The following is a 26,166-nucleotide window of genomic DNA, read 5'->3' as shown; positions in this document are numbered from 1 at the left end:
AGGAAGCCTGTGAGTGAGAAAGGCAATAAAGTCAATCTAGCACAACATTGTGGGCCTGGGGAAAAGTATGTATTCTTTAGTAGAAATTTACAGAAATCGAGAGAAAAATCATCCATTAGAACCACAGGGATATCACTTAAGGCAACTCTCATTCATGGCCCCAAAACATAACCATGATAAAGCTGAAATAATTCGGGTTTCTTTGCATTGCTACTGACTTTGAATTATTTAAAATTTAGTATGTATAGGAATCATCTCACAAATAAAATTCTACATCTTATCCTTAAGTGTCACGGAGAAGGATGGCTGTACTGAGCAGAGCCACTAGACGAAAGGAGACTTGAGTCCCTAACTGACTGCATGAGAACAGAGGACATACCCTCCTCATTAACATAGGACAATAATGTAAATGAGAAATTTTTATCAGGCAAATAAGATTTGGAGGTAGTTGGTGCAATTAGTGTAACTGACTTAGAAAATGCAAACAGAAATGGTGTGTATCTTTTCTAGGCTTGGCCTGTCCATGAGTCTCCCAACTCTGGATAGAACAGAGCCTACCCACTCCCTAGGTCTGGGTTCTTGAGCAACTGTGTGCAAAAGAGTTTCTGCTCATGTATTCACAGCACAGTACTGTTATGTGAGCAAGAAATGAGTTTCTATTATGTTATTATTATACATTTGGGGGTTTATTGTTATAGCTATTAGCTTACCCTAAGAGGCAACCACCCATTCTGGATAATTGCTATTTTAATTTTAGATCTGCTTGAAGGTGATAAAGAAATAAAGAAATGATGTTCATAAAAAGATATGAAAAAAGCCTAAAGTGAGTTTTCAAAAACATTTGTGTATAACCATTTTATTTAAAGTAAGCTTTTGTACCATGCTCTCAAATTCTGTTTGGGAAAAGTCTCAAAAGGTTGCCATATTTTTTTCTACTTTCCATAAGATTAAAATCAGTGTTAGTAGCAGATGTTGTTATTCTCTGATATTTTCTATTTCATATGTATTACTGAATTTCTCTAAAGTTTCATAAAAAAAAATCTTTTCCTTTTAGACTTTCCTTATAGCCATAGAGTTGAAGACAGCTCTACTCACATAAATTTATTGCTTAATAAATTAATCTTACAAATAGAAACATTGGAATTCAAAAAATAGATACATAGGACCAAAAAGAAAAAGCAACATCCCATTTCAGTGCAACACATATAATGAATTATGGAGTAAAGCACTTACAGTGAATAGAAAAGTTTTTAAAAGTTGGTATGCTTGGAAGAAAGTTATTCTCTTTGATTATCCTCAGTGATGCATTTTGTAAATTGTGTTCTTGATTTTATGCTGCCTTCTTCATTTTTCTTCCTTGAAATATAAGCCCCTTCGGCATATATAGCATTATAGACATTGAAAATATTTGCAGTTGGGAATGGTTGGAAATGACATAGGCTATCCTAGAACGTGGGCGGTTCTGAAAAAATATGCCAAGAACACTGGAGAAGCAAGAAAGCATATGCCACTATTTCCAATTCAAAATACTTAAGTTTTTAATGTTGTGTTCTTTGTATCGTGCAGTGTAGAAAAAATCGGAAGTTCCTAGTGCTGGCTTTATTCTTTGGGGCCCGGAAATTAATATTTATGTGAAACAAGTACATAATAATAATGGATTATACTACAAGTTGGAACACGCAACATCAAACTTCATGCTTAGAAAACGTAACGCTGGTAAAAACAGAATTTTCCCTCATGTAAGTAGAATAATTCAATTATCCTTTAAACATTGCCTAAGCATTTTGGTAAAAACTATTTTTATTCTCTTTCAGAGTATTTTCCTTTTTGAAAAGCAAAGTTTCATGTTTATGTTTTCCATAGGGCTTTTTCCTACGTGAAAATGACTCTATTTTAGAAATCCATTATTACTTATTGGCAATGTAAATAATTCTGTGCTTTTCAATGACACCGATGTCATGTTCCAGCTGCTTCATTTCTTCTTCCAGCTTCTGCTTGCGAATCTTCTTCGGTATGGAATCGATGAACACAGAGAGGGACTGGAACTCCTTATGTACCTCTTCCCAGTTCTTCTTCAGCCCCTGCAAATGTGACGAACACCGTAAATATTAAAGTAGCTGCAAAAGTAATGTCAATGGTAAAAAAAAAAAAAAGTATACTAGTGAAGAAAAATGCAAATTGATAAAGAAAACAGAGGAAGATAACGTTACAGGATGATAAGTATTTATCAAGTACTTGGCTAAGTAACAAAACATATTATACAGAGGCCAAGTCCTGTCCTCGATTGTGTGTTCAATTCCCAGAGGGAGTATTTATTTGCTCTGTTTTTAATGTTACTGTACTTGTTTTTACCATCAACTATGAATGTGCAGAGTTACAAGTAGTATGAAACTAAACTCATAGCAAATGTTTTGGTAAAAACAATTTAAAAGTGATATCCACCCCCACCCCCACACCTCCTCACCAGGCAAAACATATTTTTGAATAGGAAATTGTTTATTGTAAAAATTTTAGGTTTTTTTTCTTTAACTTTTTTTTAAGCCATTATCTTCATTCATGAAAAAGCTTGATTTGGGCTTGCATGGCATGTTTGCTTATATGTGATTAAATGGAATTGCATAAATGCCAAAACTCAATTTAACAAGAGATGATCTTTTATGTATTTTTCCATGTATTATAAAGAACTCTTCATATAGTCAAAGGATCTATACTTCCCATTAATGTATACTAGAAATGACTGAGATGTCATTAAATGTAACACACATGCTAATTCAATAATGTAGTTAATGAGTTAATGCTTTATATTCTCAGTAATCTATGAATTCAAAATTAGGGATCTTTTAGGAGCAATAAAGGTAATTTCATCTCTGCATAGTCCCTTATGACAGTGCACTAGAGATCTCATTGACAAAATGGGCCAAAACCTCTAATCAAATTTGTGCTCTGAAATTTGAAAAATTAACACTTTCTATTATTCACTATTGATGCACAAATCATTTTATTTACACAAAAACAGTCAAACTGAACATAGAATTTAAAATATTGTCTTGAAAATATAGTCCTTGAAATCCATGGCTATATATTTAGGTTGTGGAAAAGATTAGAAGTGCCTTATAATCACACCTTCATAATAAGCCCTCATAGTACAAATTTAATCTTGTAAAAACTTTTGGGGGATAATAAAATTTCAATGGCTTATTTCTATGCTTAGGTTAAAATGATGATGAGAACTAGAATAGGTTGGCTGGGGGAAAGGGCAACGGATTTTGAACCCTCATTGAGTGAGTCTAGATAAAGGGTTTAAAGAAAAGATAGAGGGAAGATATCCGGGTTAAATTTTAAAAAGAGGGGGATGGGTTAGCGTATAGTCCTTAATAGTGTATGAGATGTATTCCAAAAAGATGACCTCAGAATTCTTTTTTCATAGTCTTTTATTATGAAATGAAAAATATGTTTCCACAGTGCTCCACAGGGGTGTCTACTGCAGAGAGGAAATCCATGCATTTATACACTTTCAAATATCAAAGGTTTTTCTAGCTACTTGAGTGATATTTCCACATTACTTGTGGTCACAGCAGCTACACTTTTTCTCTGTAGCCTTTATCTTTTAAAGGATAGTTTGCTTTATCTTCCAGTGTGTACAAAAATGTTTGGATCAAAGTCAACAGCCAGAGATGGGAACTAGATGTAACTCATATTTCATATTATATTGAAATAGCCTCTTTGCTGTTTTTAAAACTTACTTTTGTTACTGCATCTAAAACATCTTTTATTCATTGCAGTGATTTTTTTTATTAATTTTTCTTTCTTCATTTTTTTTATCATTAATTTGGGGAAAACTTCAACTAGGAAGAAGCAGTCATAAAATAAATAAGTGGCTCCGGTTCCATGTTTCTTTTGTGCCCACAACACCCCCATCCATTCTCCACCTTCTTGTCCCGCTCTGTGATGAGCGCCATGGTGTTGTGGGGTGGGAGTCAGGGTTCATTCTTGTGGGCGGGCTCCCCACAATACCTCCAGCTCTTTTGCCCTCCAGCCTCTGGAATCAGCACTGGTGGGAGGAGAGAGAGGTTGGGGCATTTCTTCTTCCTCTCCCTTGACTACCTGGACGCTAGTTCTGGCTCATCTGTCTGTAATTGCAATCCTGATAGGTGGCCCCTTTTCCAGGCTCCAGATCTTATCATGCTCTGGTAACACTTTCTTGCCTCTGCTGTTAAGCCTAGGGTGGTGATGGATTCCCACTGTCCTCAGTCCTGAGGTGCTTTGGTGTTTTTTGTTTGCTCCCTTAGCCCTGCTTCACTTCTGTAAATAGTTCCTTCATAAATTCAGAATCCTGAATCCTGGCTGAAGGTCCCTTGTATTTCTTGTTGGATCTCCGACTAACAGAGCTTCCTTTTGTTACTTCCTATGCATGTGTGTATGACGTAGTGGGGAAACACTGACCTATGAAGTGGTTGATGTAGGTTTTAGTCCCTTTTTAGCTACTCGATAATTTTGTGACCAAGGGCAAATGTAAACCAAACTCTAAGTTCACTGTCAGTAAAGATTGCAGTTGTCTTGCTCACAATAGTACCCCCTGGCCTGGATACAGTGCCTGGAACGTGGTAGGTGTTCAAATGAATGAATAGATAACAAAACTCAATATATTTGCTTTTTATATCCTCATCTGTAAAATGAGAAGTGTGGAATCATTAGACTAGATGACCCCTTGCAGGTATAGTGAGACTATTATTTTATGAAGAATGAGCAGAATGTGGCTGACTCAAGAACATACAACTATATGAGCCTAGCTACCCTGTCACTGTAGAAAGTTACAAAATATGTTTTCTGGTACTGAAGACTTTTAAGATTTACTCTTTTAGCAACTTTCAAACGTGTTACACAATATTACTGACTATAGTCATCATGCTGTACATTACATCCTCATACTTATTTATTTTATAACTGGAAATTTGTATCTCTTGATTTCCTTCACCCATTTCACCCACCCCCAACTGCATTACCTTCTGGCAACCACCACTCTTATGAATTTTGTTTTGTTTTGTTTTTTAGATTCCACATGTAAGTGAAATCATATAGTATGTCTTTTTCTGCGTGATTTATTTCACTTAGCATAACACAACACACATATGGACAATTAGATTGCTTTTATATCTTGGCTATTGTAAATAATACTGCAGTAAATATAGGGGGGTATATATCTTTTCAACTTAGTGTTTTCAGTTTCTTTGGATAAATACCCAGAAGTGGAATCACTGAATCATTTGATAGTCTTATTTTTAAATTTTGAATAACCTCCCTAATGTTTTCTATAGTAACTGCACCAATTTACATTCCCTCCAACATGGCATGAGGTTTCCCTTTTCTCTACATCATCATGAACACTTTTCATTGTCTTTTTGGTAATAGTCATTCTGACAGATGTGAGGCAATATTTAATTGTGGTTTTTACTTTGCATTTCCCTGATGATTAGTGATGTCGGGCATCTTTTCATGTACCAGTTGGCCATTTGCATGTCTTCTTTGGGAAAGTATCTATTCAGATCCTCTGCCCATTTTTTAATTAGATTGTTTGGGTTTTCGTTGTTGTTGTTACTGTTGTTGTTGAGTTGTATGAGTTCTTTATATATTCTGGATATTGACCTCTTACCAGATATACAATTTGCAAATATCTTCTCCCATTCAGGAGGTTGCCTTTTCATTTTGTTGATGATTTCCCTCCCTGTGCAGAAGCTTTCTAGTTTGATGTAGTCCCAGCTGCTCATTTCTGCTTTTGTTGCCCTTGCCTTTAGAGTCAGATCCAAAAAAATCATTGCCAAGACTGATATCAAGGAAATTACTACCTATATTTTCTTCTAGGAGTTTTATGGCTTCAGGTCTTATGTTCAAATCTTTAATCTTTGTTGAGTTAATTTTTCCATATGGTGAAAGATAATGGTCCAGTTTCATTCTTTTGCATGTGGCTGTCCAGTTTTCCCAACACTCTTTTAAAAGAGATTGTCCTTTTTTCATTGTATATCCTTGCCCCCTTTGTCATAAATTAATTGACCATATATGCATGGACTTATTTCTGGGCTCTCTGTTCTGTTCCATTGATCTATGTGTCTGTTTTCAGGCCCATACCATACTGTTTTTTACTATATCCTAATAATATGGTTTGAAATCAGGGAGTGTGATTCTTCCAACTTTGTTCTTTGAAATTTTGATAGGGATTGCATTGAATCTCTAGATTGCTTTGAGTAATATAGACATTTTAACAATATTAATTCCTTCAATCCATGAGCATGAAATACCTTTCAATTTATGTTGTCTTCTTCAATTTCTTTCATCAGTGTCTTACAAGTTCTCAGTGCAAAGATCTTTCATTTCCTTGGTTAAATTTATTCCTAGGTATTGTATTCTTTTTATTGTGATTGTAAATGGAATTATTTTCTTAATTTCTGTTTCTGAAAGTTTGTTGTTAGTATATAAAAACAAAACAGATCTTGATTTTGTGCTGTGCAACTTTACTAAATTCATTTATTAGTTCTAACAGATTTTTGGCAGAAAAATCATGTCATCCATAATTAGTGGGTTTTACTTCTTTTCCAGTTTGGATGGCTTTTATTTCTTTTCCCTGCCTAATCGCTCTGTCTAGGACTTCCAATGCTCTGTTGAATGAAAGTGGTGAGAGCATCCTTGTCTTTTCACTGTTCAGCATGTGGTCTTGTCACACATGGCCTTTATTATGCTGAAGTACATTCCATCTATACCTACTTCATTGAGAATTTTTATAATTAAATTGATGGTGAATTTTGTCAAATACTTTTTATGCATCTTTGAAATAATCATATGGTTTTTATCCTTCATTTTATTAATATGGTCTATCATGTTGATTGATTTGCAGGTATTGAACCAACTTTTTATCCCTGAAATAAATCTCACTTGATCATGGCAAATGATACTTTTGATGTATTACTGAAATTGATTTGCTAATATTTTGTTGAGGTTTCTTGCATCTATGTTCAACAGGGATATTGGTCTATGGTTTGTGACTGTGTGTGGTGTTCTTGTCTGGTTTTGGTATCAGGGTAATGCTGGCCTTATAAAATGATATTGGAAGCATTCCTTCATCTTTGACGTTTTGGAAGAGTTTGAGGAGGATAGATGTTAAATCTTTGAATGTTTGGTAGAATTCACCAGTGAAGCCATCTGGCCCTGGACTTTTATTTGTTGGGAGTTTTCTGATAACTGATTAAATCTACTTACTAGCACTTGGTCTATGCAGATTGTCTACTTCTTCATGATTCAGTCTTTGAAGACTGTATGTTTTTAGGAATTTATCCATTTCTTCTAGGTTGTCCAAAATGTTGGCATAGAACTGTTCATAGTAGTCTTTTATGATCATTTGTATTTCTGTGGCATCAGTTGTAACTTTTTCTCTTTCATTTCTGATTTTATTTATTTAAGTCCTCTTTTTTTCTTTTTAAAAAAAATTTTTTTTAACGTTTATTTATTTTTGAGACAGAAGGTGACAGAGCATGAACAGGGAGGGGCAGAGAGAGAGGGAGACACAGAATCGGAAGCAGGCTCCAGGCTCTGAGCCCTCAGCCCAGAGCCCGACGCGGGGTTCGAATTCATAGACCGCGAGATCGTGACCTGAGCCAAAGTCGGACGCTTAACCGACTGAGCCACCCAGGCGCCCCAAGTCCTCTTTTTTTCTTAGTGAATCTAACTAAAGGTTAATTTATCTTTTTAGAGAAACTGTGCTTAATTTAATTGATCTTTTCTAGTCTTTTTAGTTTCTATTTCATTTATTTCCACTCTGATCTTTATTATTTCCTTCCTTCTAGAACTTTGGGTTTATTTTGTTCTTCTTTTTCTAGTTCTTCTTTTTCTAGTTTGTTCTTTTCTAGCTTAGGTATAAAGTTAGATGGCTTATTTGAGATTTTAATTGTTATAAAGTTCCCTCTTAGACTGCCATCCCATATATTTTAGTTGTATTTCTATGTTCATTTGTCTGAAAGTATTTTTTATTTCTCCTTTGATTTCTTTATTGATCCATTAGTTGTTCATTAGCATATTATTCAATCTCCATATGTGTGTTATTTTTCTAGTTTTCATCTTGTAATTGATTCTACTTTTATACCATTGTGGTTAGAAAAGATGCTTGATATGATTTCCATCTTCTTAAATTTACTGAAACTTGTTTTATGGCATAAGATATGGTCTATCCTGAAAAATGTTCCAGGTGCACTTGAGAAGAATGTATATTCTGGTGCTTTTGGATGGAATGTTCTGTATATATCTGTTAAGTCCAACTGGTCTAATAAGTGTTGTTTAAGACTAAGGTTTTCCTATTGATTTTCTGTCCAGATGATCTATCTATTAGTGCCTTTTCCTATTTTCCAGCATCGGTTAGATATAAAAACCTGGCTTTCACAAAAGCATGTACTTTCTAAAGATGATAGAATCTGAACTACGGAGAGATGGGGTTGGAGAAGGAGAAAGAGAAAGAGAGAAAAAGAAAGAGAGAGAGAGAATGGACCAAAAACCAGTAGTCTTTGTGAAAATGACATGCAAAGTCCCACCTCCCTGTCTTCCAGACTTCTTGCCTACCTTCTTCCTTTCTTCTTTCCAGCACACCTGTGTTAAACATCTGTGTTTATACTGGGTACTGAGTAAGGTACTCAACAAAGGCTGTCAACAAAGAGACACTGTCCTTGCCTTTAGACCACTTCTGCTGTCTGGAATAGCCTCTTCTTGTGCAGTTGAAGGCCCAGATAAAGACATGTACCTACATACTTCAGTGGATAGATACTCTGTCATGGAACCTAACAAAACTTATGATTTCTACACACACACACACACACACACACACACACACATCTACATATATACATATCACCTCTTATTATATTACAACATTATCTATAGTAGAATTTTATCTCATGCCCTTTTTATCATCCATGAGGCTTAGCATGATACTATATGCAAAGCAGGAATTTAGTAAATGTTTACTATTATGACATTGATAAAATGTTAAGAATTTATAACAGCATACAAATCCATTTTCAACAGAAGTTAATGTAGGAAAATTTTTTTAATGTTTTTAAAAGGTCATTAGAAATGGATTTGTAGAAATCTTCCAAAACTAACAAAACAAAGAATAAAGTACTATTTTTATCTCTAGAAGAGATAGCATGACTTTATTTATTTACTTATTTAGTTTAAAATTTTTTTTTTCATATTTATTTATTTTTGAGAGAGAGAGAGAGAGAGAGAGCATGAACAGGGGAGGAGCAGAGAGAGAGAGGGAGACACAGAATTCGAAGCAGGCTCCAGGCTCTGAGCTGTCATTACAGAGCCTGACGCGGGTCTCAAACTCACAAACCACAAGATCATGACCTGAGCCGAAGTCAGACGCTTAACTGACTGACCTACCCAGGTGCCCCAAGATAGCATGACTTTAGAAGAGAACAATTAGGTGCTTAATAAATAATCTCCTAAGATATGGAGCAACCCTGCTCACATCTCTCAATATTTTAAATGCTTCTTGCACTAAACACATAAGGTCATATATCTTTATGTCTATTGTATTCAAAATAAGGAAAATATATTAAAAACCTCACAGCTGGTTATTTTAAAATTTGGACATTTGGCTTACAGGAAAGAAAAAAAATTTGGTCTAGGAACTGTTTCAATTATTCTAGAGCTCCATCTAGTGAAAAATATCTATTTTATGGATATTATTTTTGAAAAATTCAGGGACATGAGAATGAAAATAAAAATGCTTTTTTGCCTTACTTCTGCATGTTCATTGAAGGAGAAGGTGGGCTTCCTTACGACACTAACTATCCCAGGAAAAAACAACAGCTCACAAAATTGTAAACAAAATATTATTCAATAATTCTTATATTACAACTTTTGCTCTCCCCAAAGAACCCAGTGTGCCGCACGTAGTTGTCACCATAACCAAATGAAAGCGTTCTGATTTTAGAGTCAAGGGGCAGGATTTAAGAATCATCGACAATGGACCTTTCTTTCAGAGATGTCCTAAAGTGTTACATATGAATATAAATTACGGGATACTTACCTGAAGAACTGCCTCCCTTTCTTCATCAGAAATCCTTTTCATAGCTGCTTTCCTAAGGTTTTCCTGGATATAGTTATCATATTCTTCTTGGGCTTTCTTTACTTCCTCATTTCGCTTACATATATACTCAGGTGTGACACCGTAATCCTTATAAGGATTTTTCAGAAAAAAAAAAAAAATCAATATCCTGAATGCAACTTACATATGTATACATACCAACTAGTGATTGGGAGAAAAAGAAATGTTACAGATTTAAAGCCTTTGCTCAGAACATGGAAAATTGACAAAATTCAATTTTATTTTCTCTTTTCTCATTGGGAACTTGTTGATTCTCATCTTTTAAACCCAAGAAGCACAGCTGCCAACTCTCAGTGGACATGGAGTGTAAGCAAACAATAAAATTTAGTTGGTTTTTAGCTGCTGAAATTGGGGATTGTCTGTCATCAAAGCATAACTTAACCCACCCTGGCTAAAAAAAAGGGGGGTAGAAATCCTAGCTATAAATGTGTTCTGGAAAGTTGCAAAACACTATACAAATAAATGCTATACGATAGCATTCTGGTAAATTAGTGCAGTGGTAAACAGTCCAATTCGTTTCCGGAAACACTTAGGGCAACACCTCATTAAAGCTCGGTACAGATCCTGATGTTCATAATAATGATTCTGAGTCATCACAACATTATTTTTGGCATATTCTGTTTAATAAAGGGAATAAGGTAAGACATTTTAGGAAAAAGAGCTCTCTCACAGATGGGTAAAAGCTTCAGTGATCTGAAATGCTCCCGTGTGCTGGGTCACTGAGGGCTAATGCATACCATTAATGTTAATAATTAATAATACCCATTCTCTATTGAACTTTTATTAGGTGCCAGATATTGTGTCAAGTGCTTGACAGGTTTTATATCATTTAACCCTCACTACAATCCTGGGATAAATCTAATGACTTCTTAAAGATCACAGAGGGAGAACTGGAAACACTGTCTTACTATTATTGCTGTATACCTCGGTTTGTTTTCACAAATGGTTTCTCATGGCATGAATGGGCATATAACATTTCATTTGAACCTAAAACATGAGGTTCACTCACTTTTTAAAAACTGGCATTGCCCAGGGCGCCTGGGTGGCTCATTCGGTTAAGCGTCTGACTCTTGGTTTCCTCTCAGGTCATGATCTCCTGGTTTGTGAGTTCGGGCCCTGCATTGGGCTCTGTGCTGACAGTGCGGAGCCTGCATGGGATTCTCTCTCTCTCCTCCTCTCTTCCCCTCCCTGCCTCTCTCTCTCTCTCTCTCTCTCAAAATAAATAAATAAACTTTAAAAAATGGCATTTCCCTTCAAAAGGCTTACTATCTCACTTATCATTCACAGATTTTTAAAACTGAACTCTGATCAGTGGGAAGTAAGTTGAGAAGTCCTTCATGAGCCCTGAAGGCTTGGCCAGCAACACCATCGGTGCAGAGCATTTACATGGCTTGGTAAACAAGCACAGGTAGATTAACTTCACATTTTTCTGTCTCCATGTGGAATACTCTGAATTTTCCGTTCAGGGAAGAAGATGCATTGAAGTGGACAGCTGGGGCAGAAGGCAGTCAGAAGAGGGGCACAAAGTGGTCACTGGTGGCATAACCAGCAAAGGAGAAGGGTTTTTATGTCATCGTGGAGAAATAATGGCTTGGAAATGGCTCTGAAGAGTCAGCCAGGAGACTGAAATTTCTGCTTGTCCACACCCCATGGGACAAGGAATATGAGCAGCCTCCAGGACACAGAAGGAGGAAGTACTCAAAGAAGTCTGACATAACTTTATGAGCATGTGCTGCCAACCCCTCGATACCTGCTGAGGTCTTCCAGAAGTGTCTTAGCTTATGGAGTGGTAAGAGTTTCTGAGAGAATAGGTGGTGTGCTCTGACGACAGCCTCGAAGTTCCTGTTTCAGCTTTGAACAGGCATTGGATTTATCATGGTAGATCATTGGACTACCTCAGTGCAAGCCCTTCATACAATTTCTTTGCAATTTCGTTGCAATTTCTTTTCTATTTTTCCTCTTCCTTCCTTTCTTCCTTCTGTCCTTCCTTTCTTTTTTTTTTTTTTTTTGCCATGACTCATTATTATATATTACTATTCTTTAGGATTGTGCACTCATATTTTCCTATGTGTGTTCTAAGCAACGTTGTACTCTGTAAGTATACAAAATGAAATAGGTTTTGTATTAGGTATTTTTGTAAGCTTTTCAAATTTTAAAGGTCTTCTATATTTAAATGAACTCAGGCTCCTATAATTTTCACCAATGAAATTGTATGCCTCTACGATGAGCACCTTTTCAGATAGAGATGAAGGTCCCCAAAGGACTAGATTATTGTATAGTACTTTCAAGGTCTCCTTTACTCCAAGCACATTCAAGCTGAAATTGTACACTGATAGGAGAGATGGCTCTAAAATTATTTTCCTCTTCATTTTTCCTCATTCTGCTACCAAGATCCTGCAGCCTACTGACTAAATCTTAGGACTTTATTTTTTTTTTAAGTTTATTTACTTATTTTGAGAGAGTGAGAGAAAGAGTACAAGCAGGGGAGGGGCAGAAAGGGAAAGAAAGAATCCCGAGAGAGTTCATGAACTCAGGAGCCATGAGATCATGACCTGAGCCAAAATCGAGAGTCAGATGCTTAGCCAACAGAACCACCCAGGTGTCCCTTAGGACTTTCTGAAAAGCTATTTCTTAGTAATGATTCATAGTAATGACTATGCTTTTCATGAAATTTCTACCTCACTAAAAATTAACATCTTTCAGAGACTGTTAGAATTGGTAAATATATTAATAATTGAAATTAAGGGAACAACCCGAGTTTTCCTCTGCTAGGCAACATGGTGTTATTCTTTCCAAATTCTTCATAATTTCATCACATATAATTTGGATCAAGCACAGACTTCAGAGGAATGATAATTGGCAATCTAGATAATTTTCCCAGTGAGAGCACTGTTAGTGATAATATAGATGATCATTATGAACATCATTCTTAAATTATTTGAATTTTAGGTCCAGTAATATATTATAAGGTTACCTTTTTATTGATGTATTTTGGAAATAGTCCTGAAGTTTCAAGATCATGCTTATCTCCAGTTTTTTTGTCAACATAAATTGGTTTAGGCTTCTTAGTCACTCCCAGAATGACATCGGCTGCATTTGTGTTTATAAAATTTGTTTCGCTTCGTATTCCCATGATTGGATGATCAGTTCTCAGTGGCACAGGAGGCTTTCTGGGCTCATTCCGATCAAACTTTTTTTCTGTTAAATATAACATACCCTTGTTAATATTAAATTATAAACATTGCTATTCAATACTGTTTATAATATCTAGATATTTTACCATGAGGATATTAGAGTTTTATTAATAATATATTCAAATATTTTGGGTAAAAAAATCAGTAATCATTAATGCAAAATATTAAGTGCAACATAATCAATTAACATGCTGAAGAACAATATACTAACCTAAGGAAAGGAGATAAGCCCCCCAAATCATATGCTAGCTAACCAATATATTTTTACTAGTTATTGTGAAAATATTTTCTAATAAAGATGTCAACAACAAATGTTCAGCTTTCTCACTGGAAAAAATTCAAAGAAACATTAAAACTCTTTTCTGAGTACTACCAATATTGCTAATAATTGCTTATTCAAAGGAAAGTTATTGCAAAATCACCAATACATCAAACTTGATGAAAATCCAAGACTGTATGGATTTTTTTTTCACCAGAACTCTTGTTACTATAAGGTATGAAGATCATGTAATAACTATGTACCCAACATGCAGCTTAACAAAAATTACCAACACAGTTGAACTTTCCTATTCGCTCCTCCCTGATTGCATCTCACTTCCTAAAATTACTACTATACAGAATTCATCTTATTTATTTCTCCCTACCACATTCTCTTCATTAGCAGCAGATGAAATTGGCCATTTTTACACAGCCTCTTCAACTTGACCATTCCAACTCATCTATTTTGATACAGCCACATCAAAATGGTTTGTCAGAAAAGAATGTAAAATAATTACAATTTATTTCCAAGAACTGAAGGCAACAGATGTCTTGACAAAACCTTATTCAAATCTTAACTCCACACAATTACTAGGTACTTTGGCTTTATTCATTTCTGCACTGTTTGAACTTTTTTTTATGAGTTTATGTGACTTGTATTAGCAGGAAAAAAGATATTATTAGAAAGTCTAAGGACTGGATTAACCTCTCATGATGGGCTGAATTGTGTCCCTCCCAATATTCATATGTTGAAGCCCTAACACCAGTACCAGAGGTAAAACCCTTTGGACACAGGGTTTTAAAGAGGTACCTAAGTTAAAATGAGGTCACTCTAGAGTGGGTCCTAACCCAATGTAATGGACGTCCTTAGAAGAGGAAGAAATTTGGACACAGACACACACAGAAGGAAGACCATATGAAAAGAAATGAAAACACAGCCATCTGCAAGCGAAGAACAGAGGCCTCAGAAGAAACCAACTCGGACAACACCCTGATCTTGGACTCTGGCACTCAGAATTGTGACCAAATACATTTCTGTTCAAGCTCCTCAATCTGTGATTCTTTGTTATGGCAGCTCCAGCAAACTAATACTTCTGATATAGTTCTACACACCTAGAAATATTATAAAGGAGTTTTTGGAAAATTTGTTTATTCATGAATTCATGCAGCATATTTTTGTGAGCAAATACCATGTCCCCAGTTAATGATCTGGGAACTGTAGATACAATAGTAAACAAAAGAGACAAAGTTCTTATGGAGAGAACTCTCATGTTCTGTTCTCATGGAGTTTATAGTGGGGAAAGAAAAATTAAATTTAATATGTAGAATATAATATATATATTTGCTTGAACCATATGTGAAAGTTGTTTACTGTTTCTGATCTACCAAAATAGTATCTTCCTATGTAATACATTACTGAGATGTTGTGAGCATTGTTAGAGATTTCATTTGGAGTTCCTATAAAGCCTGGAGCAGAGAATAAGACTCGTTGTTACAACCCAAAGAGTTTCTTTCTGCCAGATACACTTAACCAAATCATATTTGCATAATTTTTGCCTAAAAAATCAGAGGTATCTCTCCTCTAGATGTTCACACTGAAATTATTCATTGGCCAAATTTAATTATGAGTTGAAAGTGCATGCAAATGGCTCCTGTAGCTATAAGGGAATATGTAGTTTTATAAATGTATATAAGAGGTAAACTAAATTCTTAGAACATGAGGAAACAGTTCAGAAAGACTGATAATTCATTCTTAGGTGAGGAATTAGAGCAAATGACAACCCTTGGTTGGTTATGATTGTCCAGTGGATGGAGCCTAACACTGGCCACCTTCTTTCCCTTAACCTACCTAAACATCATCTTTTCTCTCATCCCAGGAGGAGGGGTTGGCAATGGGGTGAGGCTTGGAAAATGGGATGAAGATGTCTTTTCACAAATTATTTGGCAGATGGGATAATAAATCTGAAAACCAAATGGTTTGGCTTTTTAATGTTATGTCAAAATGGCAATGTCAACACAGCCTTGTAGTCATGTCAATGTTCTATCAATTGAATTTAGAGAAATGTTCATGTATCTGTTTTCAGTGTGTCTAACAAATTTCTGGCATCAAAACTATTGTGTTTGAAATGGCAGAATATTCAAAAAGAGACTAGAGGGGCGCCTGGGTGGCACAGTCGGTTAAGCGTCCGACTTCAGCCAGGTCACAATCTCGCGGTCTGGGAGTTCGAGCCCCGCATCAGGCTCTGGGCTGATGGCTCAGAGCCTGGAGCCTGTTTCTGATTCTGTGTCTCCCTCTCTCTGCCCCTCCCCCGTTCATGCTCTGTCTCTCTCTGTCCCAAAAATAAATAAACGTTGAAAAAAAAATTAAAAAAAAAAAGAGACTAGCAGCAGCCTTGGCATGCATATATATATATATATATATATATATATATATATATACACATATATATATGTGTGTATATATATATATATACATATATATATATATACACACATATATATATATAACCTTTAACTCATTGTATTGAACTCTTACAACACCCCAGCTTTCTTGATTATTCATAAGGCAGATATAATTTTGTGCTTGTGTTGTCCTGTTATAATGGGAGAGATAGACTTCTTCCCTTTTTTCCTTATTTGATGTTTAGGATTTATATAGTTTGGCAGTGTATTGTATAATGTGCTTAACCTTACAGAGGATACATGAGAACCCAACTAATATCACTGACATAAACTAATTTCATTTTACAATTTTCCAGTGTTCACAAGTGGTTGTGAGTCACAAAATACCAAGACTCCTCTTGAGAAAGACACAAAATAGACTTTTGAAGACATGAACTTATGCGTGGATGTTTAGATGTGCTTTTTTCCCTCTTTCCTGATAATGTCCTCATCCTTTGTCATGGCACATGGGTTTTGCAAGAGGATTGTGGGATAGCAAATATTGCCATAGGGAGAAATAGTTCCACTTTTGTCAAAAGATCCATCCTAGCTGGACTTCAGGTGTTGAATTATTTTCTTGATGCCAGGTGACAAAAAAAGGCTAACTTTTTAAAAGAGAGAGACTAATTTCTCTCTCCTCTCTATTGTCTTAAAATATCAGGAAAGATACACCCAGGATGGGAAGAAGCTTCTTCCATGCATACACCCATTTTCCAGATAGCCTTCTTCCTAAAATCTACATGCTCGATGACCATTATTACATAATTTTCAATGCCTAGTACAAAAAGACAACATGGGGCACCTTGATCAAACATCAAGAATTTCAAGACGGCAAAAGCAAAGCATTAAACCAAGCTCCTCAGCATGTGGCCCTCCCCATGCGAATGCCCGAGAAGCTGGCTCTGTCTATCACTCATTCACGAAGGGTCCTCCATTACACCTGACTTATTTGCTGTCCTAATGGTCTTAGAGATCTGGGAGAGTTAAAGCCCATGCCTGATAGTTGCTTCAGCTGGTATAACAGTTGTGATTCTCATCTCTTGCAGGGAAGACCAGACAGGGTTTAGATGCTAGGCCATCTTCTCATTGGGGCTTAGGACTCTTCTTATAATTGTCATTTGTTACTGAAGTCATACGGCTAGGGACTAGGATGGTGAGGCATGTGGTGCTAGCGGTAGGGCTTCATTAAATAGTCCAAGATGTCATTCAGATGTATGCACCATAACAGGGAAAGGCTATTTGGGGTATAACTCAGCATTCTCCACCTTCTTTTTCCACTGAATTCTCTACTTCTACTTTCTCCTAGCCTCTCAGTTTCTGTTAAATATGAGGTAAACCAATCACCTATGAACATTTAATATTCATAGGCAGTAAGATAATTCTAGTTAAATTATCTGTTAGCACTTTTTTTCAAGTTTATTTATTTATTTTGAGAGAGAGAAAGGGCAAGTGGGGGAGGGGCAGAAAGGGAGGGAGGGAGAGAGAATCCCAAGCAGGCTCCATCCTGTCAGCATGGAGCCAGGTGTGGGGCTCCAGCTCACAAACCATGAGATCATGACCTGAGCCAAAGTCAACTGCTTAACTGACTGAGCCACCTAGGTACCCCGCTGTTAGCACTTTTAATGTTAAAAAGAGTGATGAAACCTACTGGGTGGTAGAGTTTTTTCCATTGAATGTTTCTTCAGGAAATTCTTTGGAGAAGGTAGTTCAACTTTTGGTGGCCCCATAGTCTTCATTGCAGCTTTACATTTTTGCGTATTATCTTTAATAGAGGCCTTAAAAATGGATACGTACCTAAAAGTAAAAAAAAAAAAAAATTGTAGCATTTATATTTCTAGTAAAAATTGCTTACAGTTTAAGAAAGGATATACATTTTAATGTATATAAGTCTATATTCATTCAGAGATAGACATAAAGCATAATTATCTGAGCCCTGTCTATCAGGTACCCTAGATGGAAGTTTGGCCCTGAGAGGTGCCAGTGTAAAGATTATAGTATTTCCTTGTTATCATGTGAATGTGTGTAGCATCAATGGTGACGTCTCCTCTCCCATTCCTGATATTGGTGAACTGTGTCCTTTCTCTCCCCACTATAAATTCCATGAGAACAGAACATGATCATATCAGGGTGCCTGGGTGGCTCAAGTGGTTAAACATCTGACTCTAGGTTTCAGCTCAGGTCATGATTTCTTGGTTCATGAGATCAAGCCCTGTATCAGATTCTGTGCTGATGGTGTGGAGCCTGCTTGGGATTCTCTCTCCCTTTCTCTCTCTCTTCCCCTCTCCTACTTGTGCTCTCTCTCTTTCTCACTCTCTCACAAATAAATAAATAAAAACATTTAAAAAATAAAATTATCATATCTTCTTGAACTGACCACTTCATCATTATAAAGTAATGTTCTTTATCCCCTTTAAAACTCTGTACTCAAAAATCTACTCTATGTCATATTAATAAAATTATTTCAGCACTCCTTTGATTTGTGGCAGCACAGTGTTTTCTGATCTTTGACTTTTTACTTATTTTGTGACTTTATTTTTAAAGGAGTTTTCTTATAGAAAGCATAGAAACTTTAACCTTTCTAAAAATCTCCTTTATTTGGTGTTCAGACCATTCATATCTGATGTAATTTTAAAAATACATTTGCGGGGGACTGAGTGGCTCAGTCAGTTAATCCTCTGACTCTTGATTTTGGCGTAGGTCATGGTCTCACAGTCGTGAGATTGAGCCTGGAGTCAGGCTCTATGCTAGACGTGGAGCCTGCTTAAGGTTTTCTCTCTCCAAGGGTGCCCGGGTGGCTCAGTTGGTGAAGTGTCCAACTTCAGCTCAGGTCATGATTTCATGGTCCGTGAGTTTGAGCTCCATGTCAGGCTTTGAGCTGTCAGCACAGAGCCTGGAGCCTGCTTTGGATTCTGTGTCTCCCTCTGTCTCTGCCCCTCCCCTGCTCACATTCTGTCTCTCTCTCTCTCTCTCTCTCTCTCTCTCTATCAAGAATAAAAATAAGCATTAAAAACATGCTTTTAAAGAGTTTCTCTTTCCTTTTCCCTCTGCCCCTCCTCCCTCAAAAAAAGAAAAAAAGAAAATATAAAAATAAACAAAAAATTTTAAAAGTAAAAATAAAAAATGAATAAAACTCCATCTGTGTTTAAATTTTCCATCTTGCTATTTGTTTTCTACATACCATTTGTTCATTCTTCTTCTTTTTATTTGCCTTATTTTTATTTTTTGACTTTGTTTTATTTTATGTAAGTTCTGAAGTTTATCATATACATGTTTAACTTATAGTCTACCTTCAAGTAACATTATACCATTTCATATAGAGTGTAAAAACCTTAACAAAAGAATACTTGCATTTACCCATCATCCCACCTTTGTCCTAGTGTTGTAATATATTTTACTTCCATGTGCTATAAAACCCATAATTCATTGTGATTTTTCCCCTTAAAAAGCCAACTATATTTTAAAGAAATTTAAAGAGAAAAAAATAATTTCTAATATTTACCCATGTATTTGCCATTTCCAGTGTTCTTTATTTCATTATGCAGATCCAGATTTCCAACTTGTATCCTTTCTTATGCATTAAGGACTTTTTAACATCTGGATTCCATTGTTTCTGATGAGATATTTGCTCTCTTCTTTGTATTTAATGTTTCTTGTATCTTTGGCTGTTTTTAAGACTTTTCCCTTTATCACTGGTTTTAAGAAATTTGATTGTAATGTCCCTTGGTATGGTCTTCTTCCCCTCCTCCTTCTCCTTCTTTTTCTTCTTCCTGCTTGGCATTCATTGTGGTTCTTGGATTTGTGTATTTAGAAATTTCATTAAATTTGTCAAAATTTTGGACATTACTCAAATATTTTTTCTGTTTACCCATCTCTCTTCTCTTCTTATGTAATTCTAATTATACTTATGTTAGGCTGCTTGATGTTGTCTACAATTCACTGATTCACGGTTTTCCTTTTCAGCTTTTTTTTTCTTGTTTCATTTTGTATTGTTCTATTACTGTGTCTTCAAAGTCAACAATATTTTCTTCAGTGTTTTAGCTACTGTTAATCCCACCTAGTAGACTATTTTCATTTTAGGCATGGTATCCTTTATGTCTAGAAGGGAACTGCTGAGTTTTGTTTAAATTCCTCTTACTTGAGCTTTGGCCTGGAAACTCTCTAGGGAGAATGTTGGGGCAATTGTAGGGCTTGTTTCTCCTTTCTTAGGGGTGACTGCTCTGTGCTGTCTATTGGCCAGTGTATGAAAAACTATTGTTTTACACTTTGTTTTCAGATGTTTTAGTTGTTTAAGGTGAGACGATAAATTTCATCCTTGATTGGGAGAAGTTTAGCCATGCCACTTTTAACAACTTGTATTCTCTCTCTCTCTTTTTAAGGTCTATTTATTTTTGAGAGAGAGAGAGAGAGTGCAAGCAGGGGAGGGAGGGAGAGAGGAGCACAGAGGATCTGAAGAAGGCTCTGTGCTGACAGTAGTGAGATTGATGTGGGGATTGAACTCATGAACTGTGAGATCATGACCTCAGCTGAAGTCTGATGCTCAACCGACTGAGCCACCCAGGCACCCACTTGTATTATTTTCTTATGTATGCTGATAAGTTTGCTTGGAAAAACATTAAATTGTTTCTTGCTTTTAGAGGCCTTTCCTCAATCTTGAATTCAATGGTTGGGGATTAATTATGGTCTAAAAAGAATGAGTTTATTAGATACCTTTATAAAATAATGTTCAATCTAAATTTGTGCCTTAAGTTTCCTACAGAAGTTGGAATTGGCAGATATCTCTTGATTAATAAAATAACTTCCCCTGTGGTAAGAAAAGAGTGTATATGCTCTCACTTCTTTTTAATTTGCTATCTTGAGATTCAATACATTATTTTGTGAGCTGAAAGCTTACCCATTTGTTATACAAAACAATATATTTTATACTTTATGAATAATTTTTTATTTTTCCAAATTACAAAAATAAAAAATGATGAAACTATCATAATGCTATATACTAATTATATATCAATTTTAAAAAGGAATAAAAATCTAGTTTTACTCTATCTCCTCAATCCATTTTCCAAATAAATTTCATTTTCTATGTTTCTATTTATGTATGAAATATACCTTGTTTTTTAAAACTTAATATAATGTGATTTCTTTCCATATTAGTACATGCAAAGTTTCTTTTCTTTACAAGAGATGAAGAAAAATGTTATTATTGTGGAAGTCTGCAGAGACTGGACAGCTATATTAAAATCTGAATAACAATTTCTAACACTAATCATAAAACTCTGAGACCACATATGGCAGCAATGAGAATTTTAACATAAAATTTCATTATTCTATAAACAAGAACTTTGGAATATTCCTGGCTTTCTTTGAATATAAGTTCATTTAAAAGGACTACTGCTTTCCCCAGTTGAATTATTGGATACAAATTGTCAGCAAAGTAGATAAGAACCTCAGGAGAAAATAAATATGTTATCTAAGATTTCATAATAGTCAAGACTACTTAGCAAAGTCAGATACATAACTAGACTTTAAACGAAGAGATGTTATAAAACCTCAGAAAATACAGTAGTATGGAAAATAAAGAAAATGAAAGATAGTCCAAGAAAAATGAAAAGCTCTGAAAATGAAATTCAGACTCCATGTCACAGTTGATGCCAGTGAAAACCAGAAAGCCTTAAAAGAAACCAAACAGCCAACTAGTGAGTGCTTAGACATTAAATATTCCCACATTAAATAAGCATGCATCCAGAAACTCCATGCTGGTAAATCTGATGTAAATTTTAGAGAGCATCTAAAAACCTGTAGAGAAGCAACGATTAAATGAGCCATTTGGAGTTTCAATTCCCTGAAATGAATATCATTTTTTAAAAAAGATTATTTGACTCATAAATCAGGCAAATACCTTAGACATAATATACACCTTTATGTTAGCAGAGACTCTTATCCTTACTGATAAGAGAGATATGAATTGATTAATGTATGCACATGGATGACTGACTGAACCCTCAAACATTGAATGGCTGTCAGCCTAGAAAGAAGTGTCCTTTAGTCTACTAAGCACAATATTTGCCCTATTCAATGACAGATGGAGATATACAAGACATACTTATTAGATTTACAAATGACACAAAGCTGGGAGGGACGGTTGAGACAGTGTATGAAAGATTTAAAGTGCAAAACTATCTCCGTAGATCAATGATGAGTTTAGATTTTAAAAAAATCAGTTACATTAATTATAGGATGAGAGAGACTGACCTTAGCTATAAGTCATGTGGGCATTTCAATGTGAGGCAATGGTGGGACATGAGTGTCAAAATGCTAATGAATTCATTAATGGAAGTATTGTGTTAAAGATAATGGTTCCATAAACTTTTTGGTACATATCTGGAATATTACCTTAAACAAAAGGGAAAGAGAGAATGGTTGGAGATTTTAAGTAACTGGAGCCATCAACAGAAGGGTGACAAATTTGGTGAACATCTTGGAAACCATCTCATGTGTCATGAGCAATTGAAATTTTGAAAACTGATTCATGGCTTCCCATTGACTTTAACATTGTTAGATCTTAAATCCCAGCTCATTAAGTTCAACTGCAAGAGGATGGCCTTCACCCCACTTTCACTGCACAGATCCATTTTCTAAGTTCTCATTAGTTATCTGCATCTCTCATTGGGATATGGTTTTATTGTTAATCAACATTTTAATGTTTGTATTTTAGTTTCCCAAGGAGACTGTAACCTCTGAGGCATGAGAGATCACAATGCAGTCAGTTGTTGAGAAATCCACCACTTTGTGAAAGCTGGACAGTAATCTTGCTAGTCTTGCAAAGAGCCACAGTGAGCTTTCTTGAAGCTGGGTTTATAACTCAGTAATGCAAATAGATTTCTTTCTTTCTTTCTTTCTCTTTCTTTCTTTCTTTCTTTCTTTCTTTCTTTCTTTCTCTTCCTTCCTTTTCCTTCCTTCCTTCCTTCCTTCCTTCCTTCCTTCCTTCCTTCCTTCCTTCCTTCCTTCCCTTCCTTCCTGCCTCCCTGCCTTTCCTTCCTTCCTTCGAGAAAGAGACAAAAAGAGCACAAGACGGGGAGGGGCAGAGAGAAAGGGAGAGAGGGAGAATCCCAAGCAGGCTCCTCATGGTCAGTGTGCAGAGCCCAGCGCAGGGCTGGAACACACAAAACCGTGAGATGATGACCTGAGCCAAAATCAGGAGTCAGAGGCTTCACTAACTGAGCCACCCAGGTGCCCCTATGTTTCCTTCTTATGATTAATTCTTACCACTGTTGGGAAAATGAATAAAGTTTTACACCATAAGATGGCCGCGAGGACTAAAACAAGCTCTGGTCTCTGGCTTAGAAACCCCTCTTCCAGGTTCTTCTTGCCCTGTTTGCCATGTGCTCAACCCCCCTCCCCCCCCCCCCCCCAATGCAGAGGCAGACAACTATAAATTACGCTTCCTCCTTGCATTCAGGGCTCAGATCTTTGGAGAAATGGTCTCCCCTGAGCCCACCGGTGTTAAATAAATCTCCGATCCACCAAGATCTCTGAATGCCGCTTGGTTTTTCCGCCAGTGTTCCAGTCTGGTTCCGTAACACCACTAACAGGGGGATTGGGTCAGGGCAAGTTAGTGTCAGTGTGGTGAGGAGGAATTTGTTAAATGTGTTATTATGCTCTGTTTTTACATATTAGTGGTTTGCCTGTATGGCACCTTTATCAAAGTAAAACCTCCCCAGGTTGTTGCAGACAGTGTAGGATGTTGTGGACAGTCTCACCCTAACAGAGAGTTCTCTGGCACCACAATTGATGCCTTCTATTCCCTTCACCCTAAGTTCCTTTTTCTTACTTATTCCTTCAGAGTCAACCAAGGAGTTTGTGCTATCACTTCCAACATTTCCCAAGAACATTCTCCAAAGGCAATGTTATACACATAAATAGGGGCTCAGTTATTGCTTGTCAAATGAACAGACTAGACTGTTCCTATAAAATTTCTTGAAAAAAATTACTTATATGCAGTAAAGATGCCTCTTTTTAATTTATCAATGAACAGAACACCTATCTAATAAAATATCTTAACTTTCAAGTTCAGTACTCTCTAGAAAATACAGCCTACCAGTGGGTTTCAGAGAAGAGGAACTTTATCTTGTACAACATACCGGATTTTTTGACCAAAAGTTCATTCAGCAATAGTTAATTTGAACATTCGTCATAAATTCTACAAGTCCATCACATCTTACTTTACATTCCTCTTTCCATTCTCTGCTAGATTCTGAGAAACTAATGAAAAATAATATAGGTACTGCTCTTATTGAAACCAGATTCTTGGGCTTACAATGGAAGGGTTTGCCCACTTGTTGATGTTATATACCCCAAGGAATTACTAGTATAAATAATTGACCATTAGATCTGAAAGGAACCTTAAAGATGATCCGGATCATTTAGTTTGTCTTATAGATAAGAAAATAAATGAAAATTTATTCATGATTCCCAAACCAGTTAGTTGCAGAGTCTTTTTTTTTTTAAGCCCATCGCACTTTCAATGTGGTTTTGACGTGCATCAGGAAAAGAAGAAAGGTAAAGAACAGCAAATATTTCGAATTCTAGGAGGAATAAGATCTTCTGCACTAGTTACCTTCTTTTCTCTCCATAGGTTTACATAAGTTCTAAGTTTATACACAGGAGACTAACTGAGATATTTACTTCAGGGTTACCTTTTTGAAATGTGGGGGAACTTAAGGGGTCCTAACACCCATGTAAAATTTTTAACTCAATTATATATTTTTGGGTCTCTACCCATCTATTCTTCTTTCTATCCAACTATCAGATCTGAAAAAGACTTTAGAAACGAATCTATTTTGTCTTACCAGTCAAAAAACTGAGCCTCAGAAACAAACAGGAATGTATATTTGACAACAATCTCAGAAATAACTACTATCCCTTTAGAGAGGGAGCAGTAGTGTAGTCAGAAATAAAACAACGAACCCCTGAAACCAAGTAGGAAGTATCCTAACACAGGACAATAAAACTGTGATTTTCTTTTTTCAGTAACAAGAAATTTCACGCTATTTTGTATGCCACATCATGTACGAACAATTAAATTACAAAACAATTACATACTATATTAACAGGTGGCTAACATAATAAAATGGCCCTCTCACAGCACTGGACCGTCCTCTCCGTGAATTGTGAGATAGATGTTAAATACCCAGGTTTTGCAGCCACTTCCTTAAAAAGCTGGCATCCAAGTCTACTTCATTAAGACAAAAATATATGTAATTTCTTTTTAAAAGTCGTATGTTGCTTAGTTAATCTTGAAATGGCATCGTTATTCTTTATTCTTGTTTCAAGTGATAATCTTTTGTTTACCCACATACCTAGGAGGCTGGGGAGGCTCCTTCCGGTCACTGGGTATGAGGTTATAAATGCTCTCAGAAAAGCAAGTTGTATCCATGGCCACCAAAATGACTCCTTAAATATGGTCAACTTTTTTCTCACTATACCAGTATGTCTGTCCCTTTCTTCACTGATTCCCGTTTCCTTTCCTACTCTTGACTTCTCACGGAACTAAGGTTTCTCTCTTTCACCTAATTCCCCTTTGACCTGTTAGCAGTCCTCTCTTGGGAAGAAAATAAAATAGCCCTTCTAATTCTCTAGGGGTTGCTTCGCGTTGTTGACGGCGTGGTTGCCTGGGAAACAGTTGCTAGGCTACGTGGAAGTAGAAGGCAGCCTTGTAAACTAGATTTTTCTTCCCTCTGCAGTTCTTCTGCTTGAGAAGTTCAATATGGAAACCACTGTTTATATGTGCCTTTGGGAATAATGAGTTGAATGGCGTCCCCTTACTTAAACACACTGCTCGTTTCTGTCTGCATATTTGGAGAGGAAGACACACGCCACTGCAGACCATAGGGAAGCGTAGCTCCTGCGCAGGCGTCACACAATAAGGCTCTTGTGCGCAGGCGCCAATCTCGGCGGCGGTGGGGCGAGCCGCTGAGGCCAGGCTGACGTAGGGCCTTTGCCGAGAGCTGGACGGGGTGGGGAGGAGCCTGAGGAGCAGGGAGGACTCACATAGGTGGAGCGCGGACTGCTCGTCACGTGTTCGGCGTGAGAGGTTGCTCGGGGCGTGGGTGTGGCGCGCCG

The 26,166-nt window shown here is 36.4% G+C and overlaps 1 protein-coding gene across 3 annotated transcripts; it reads right to left on the bottom strand.

Annotated features, from left to right (window-relative positions):
• Nucleotides 1-840: 840 nt before the first annotated feature.
• On the bottom strand, nucleotides 841-26,159 carry ENKUR (enkurin, TRPC channel interacting protein). 3 transcript variants are annotated; one of them, XM_086714718.1, is made up of 5 exons: nucleotides 25,870-26,159; nucleotides 17,696-17,841; nucleotides 13,128-13,351; nucleotides 10,076-10,222; nucleotides 841-2,081 (listed from the first exon to the last, which is right to left on the bottom strand). In XM_086714718.1, the coding sequence occupies exons 1-5, from the start codon at nucleotides 25,896-25,898 to the stop codon at nucleotides 1,908-1,910; spliced, it is 720 nt and encodes a 239-aa protein (XP_086570844.1). In that variant the 5' UTR covers nucleotides 25,899-26,159; the 3' UTR covers nucleotides 841-1,907. The 3 variants fall into 3 exon arrangements, with proteins under 3 accessions (XP_086570844.1, XP_025786475.1, XP_086570845.1); XM_025930690.2 differs by lacking the exon at nucleotides 25,870-26,159 and adding an exon at nucleotides 25,404-25,847; XM_086714719.1 differs by lacking the exon at nucleotides 25,870-26,159 and adding an exon at nucleotides 19,547-20,975.
• Nucleotides 26,160-26,166: the final 7 nt, after the last annotated feature.

The sequence above is a fragment of the Puma concolor genome, chromosome B4 (assembly GCF_028749965.1).
Source record: "Puma concolor isolate L17-30 chromosome B4, mPumCon1.1.hap2, whole genome shotgun sequence".
Classification (NCBI taxonomy): Eukaryota; Metazoa; Chordata; class Mammalia; order Carnivora; family Felidae; genus Puma; species Puma concolor.
Note: the sequence above shows the minus strand (reverse complement) of the source record. Positions and strands in the feature narration are given on the sequence as shown.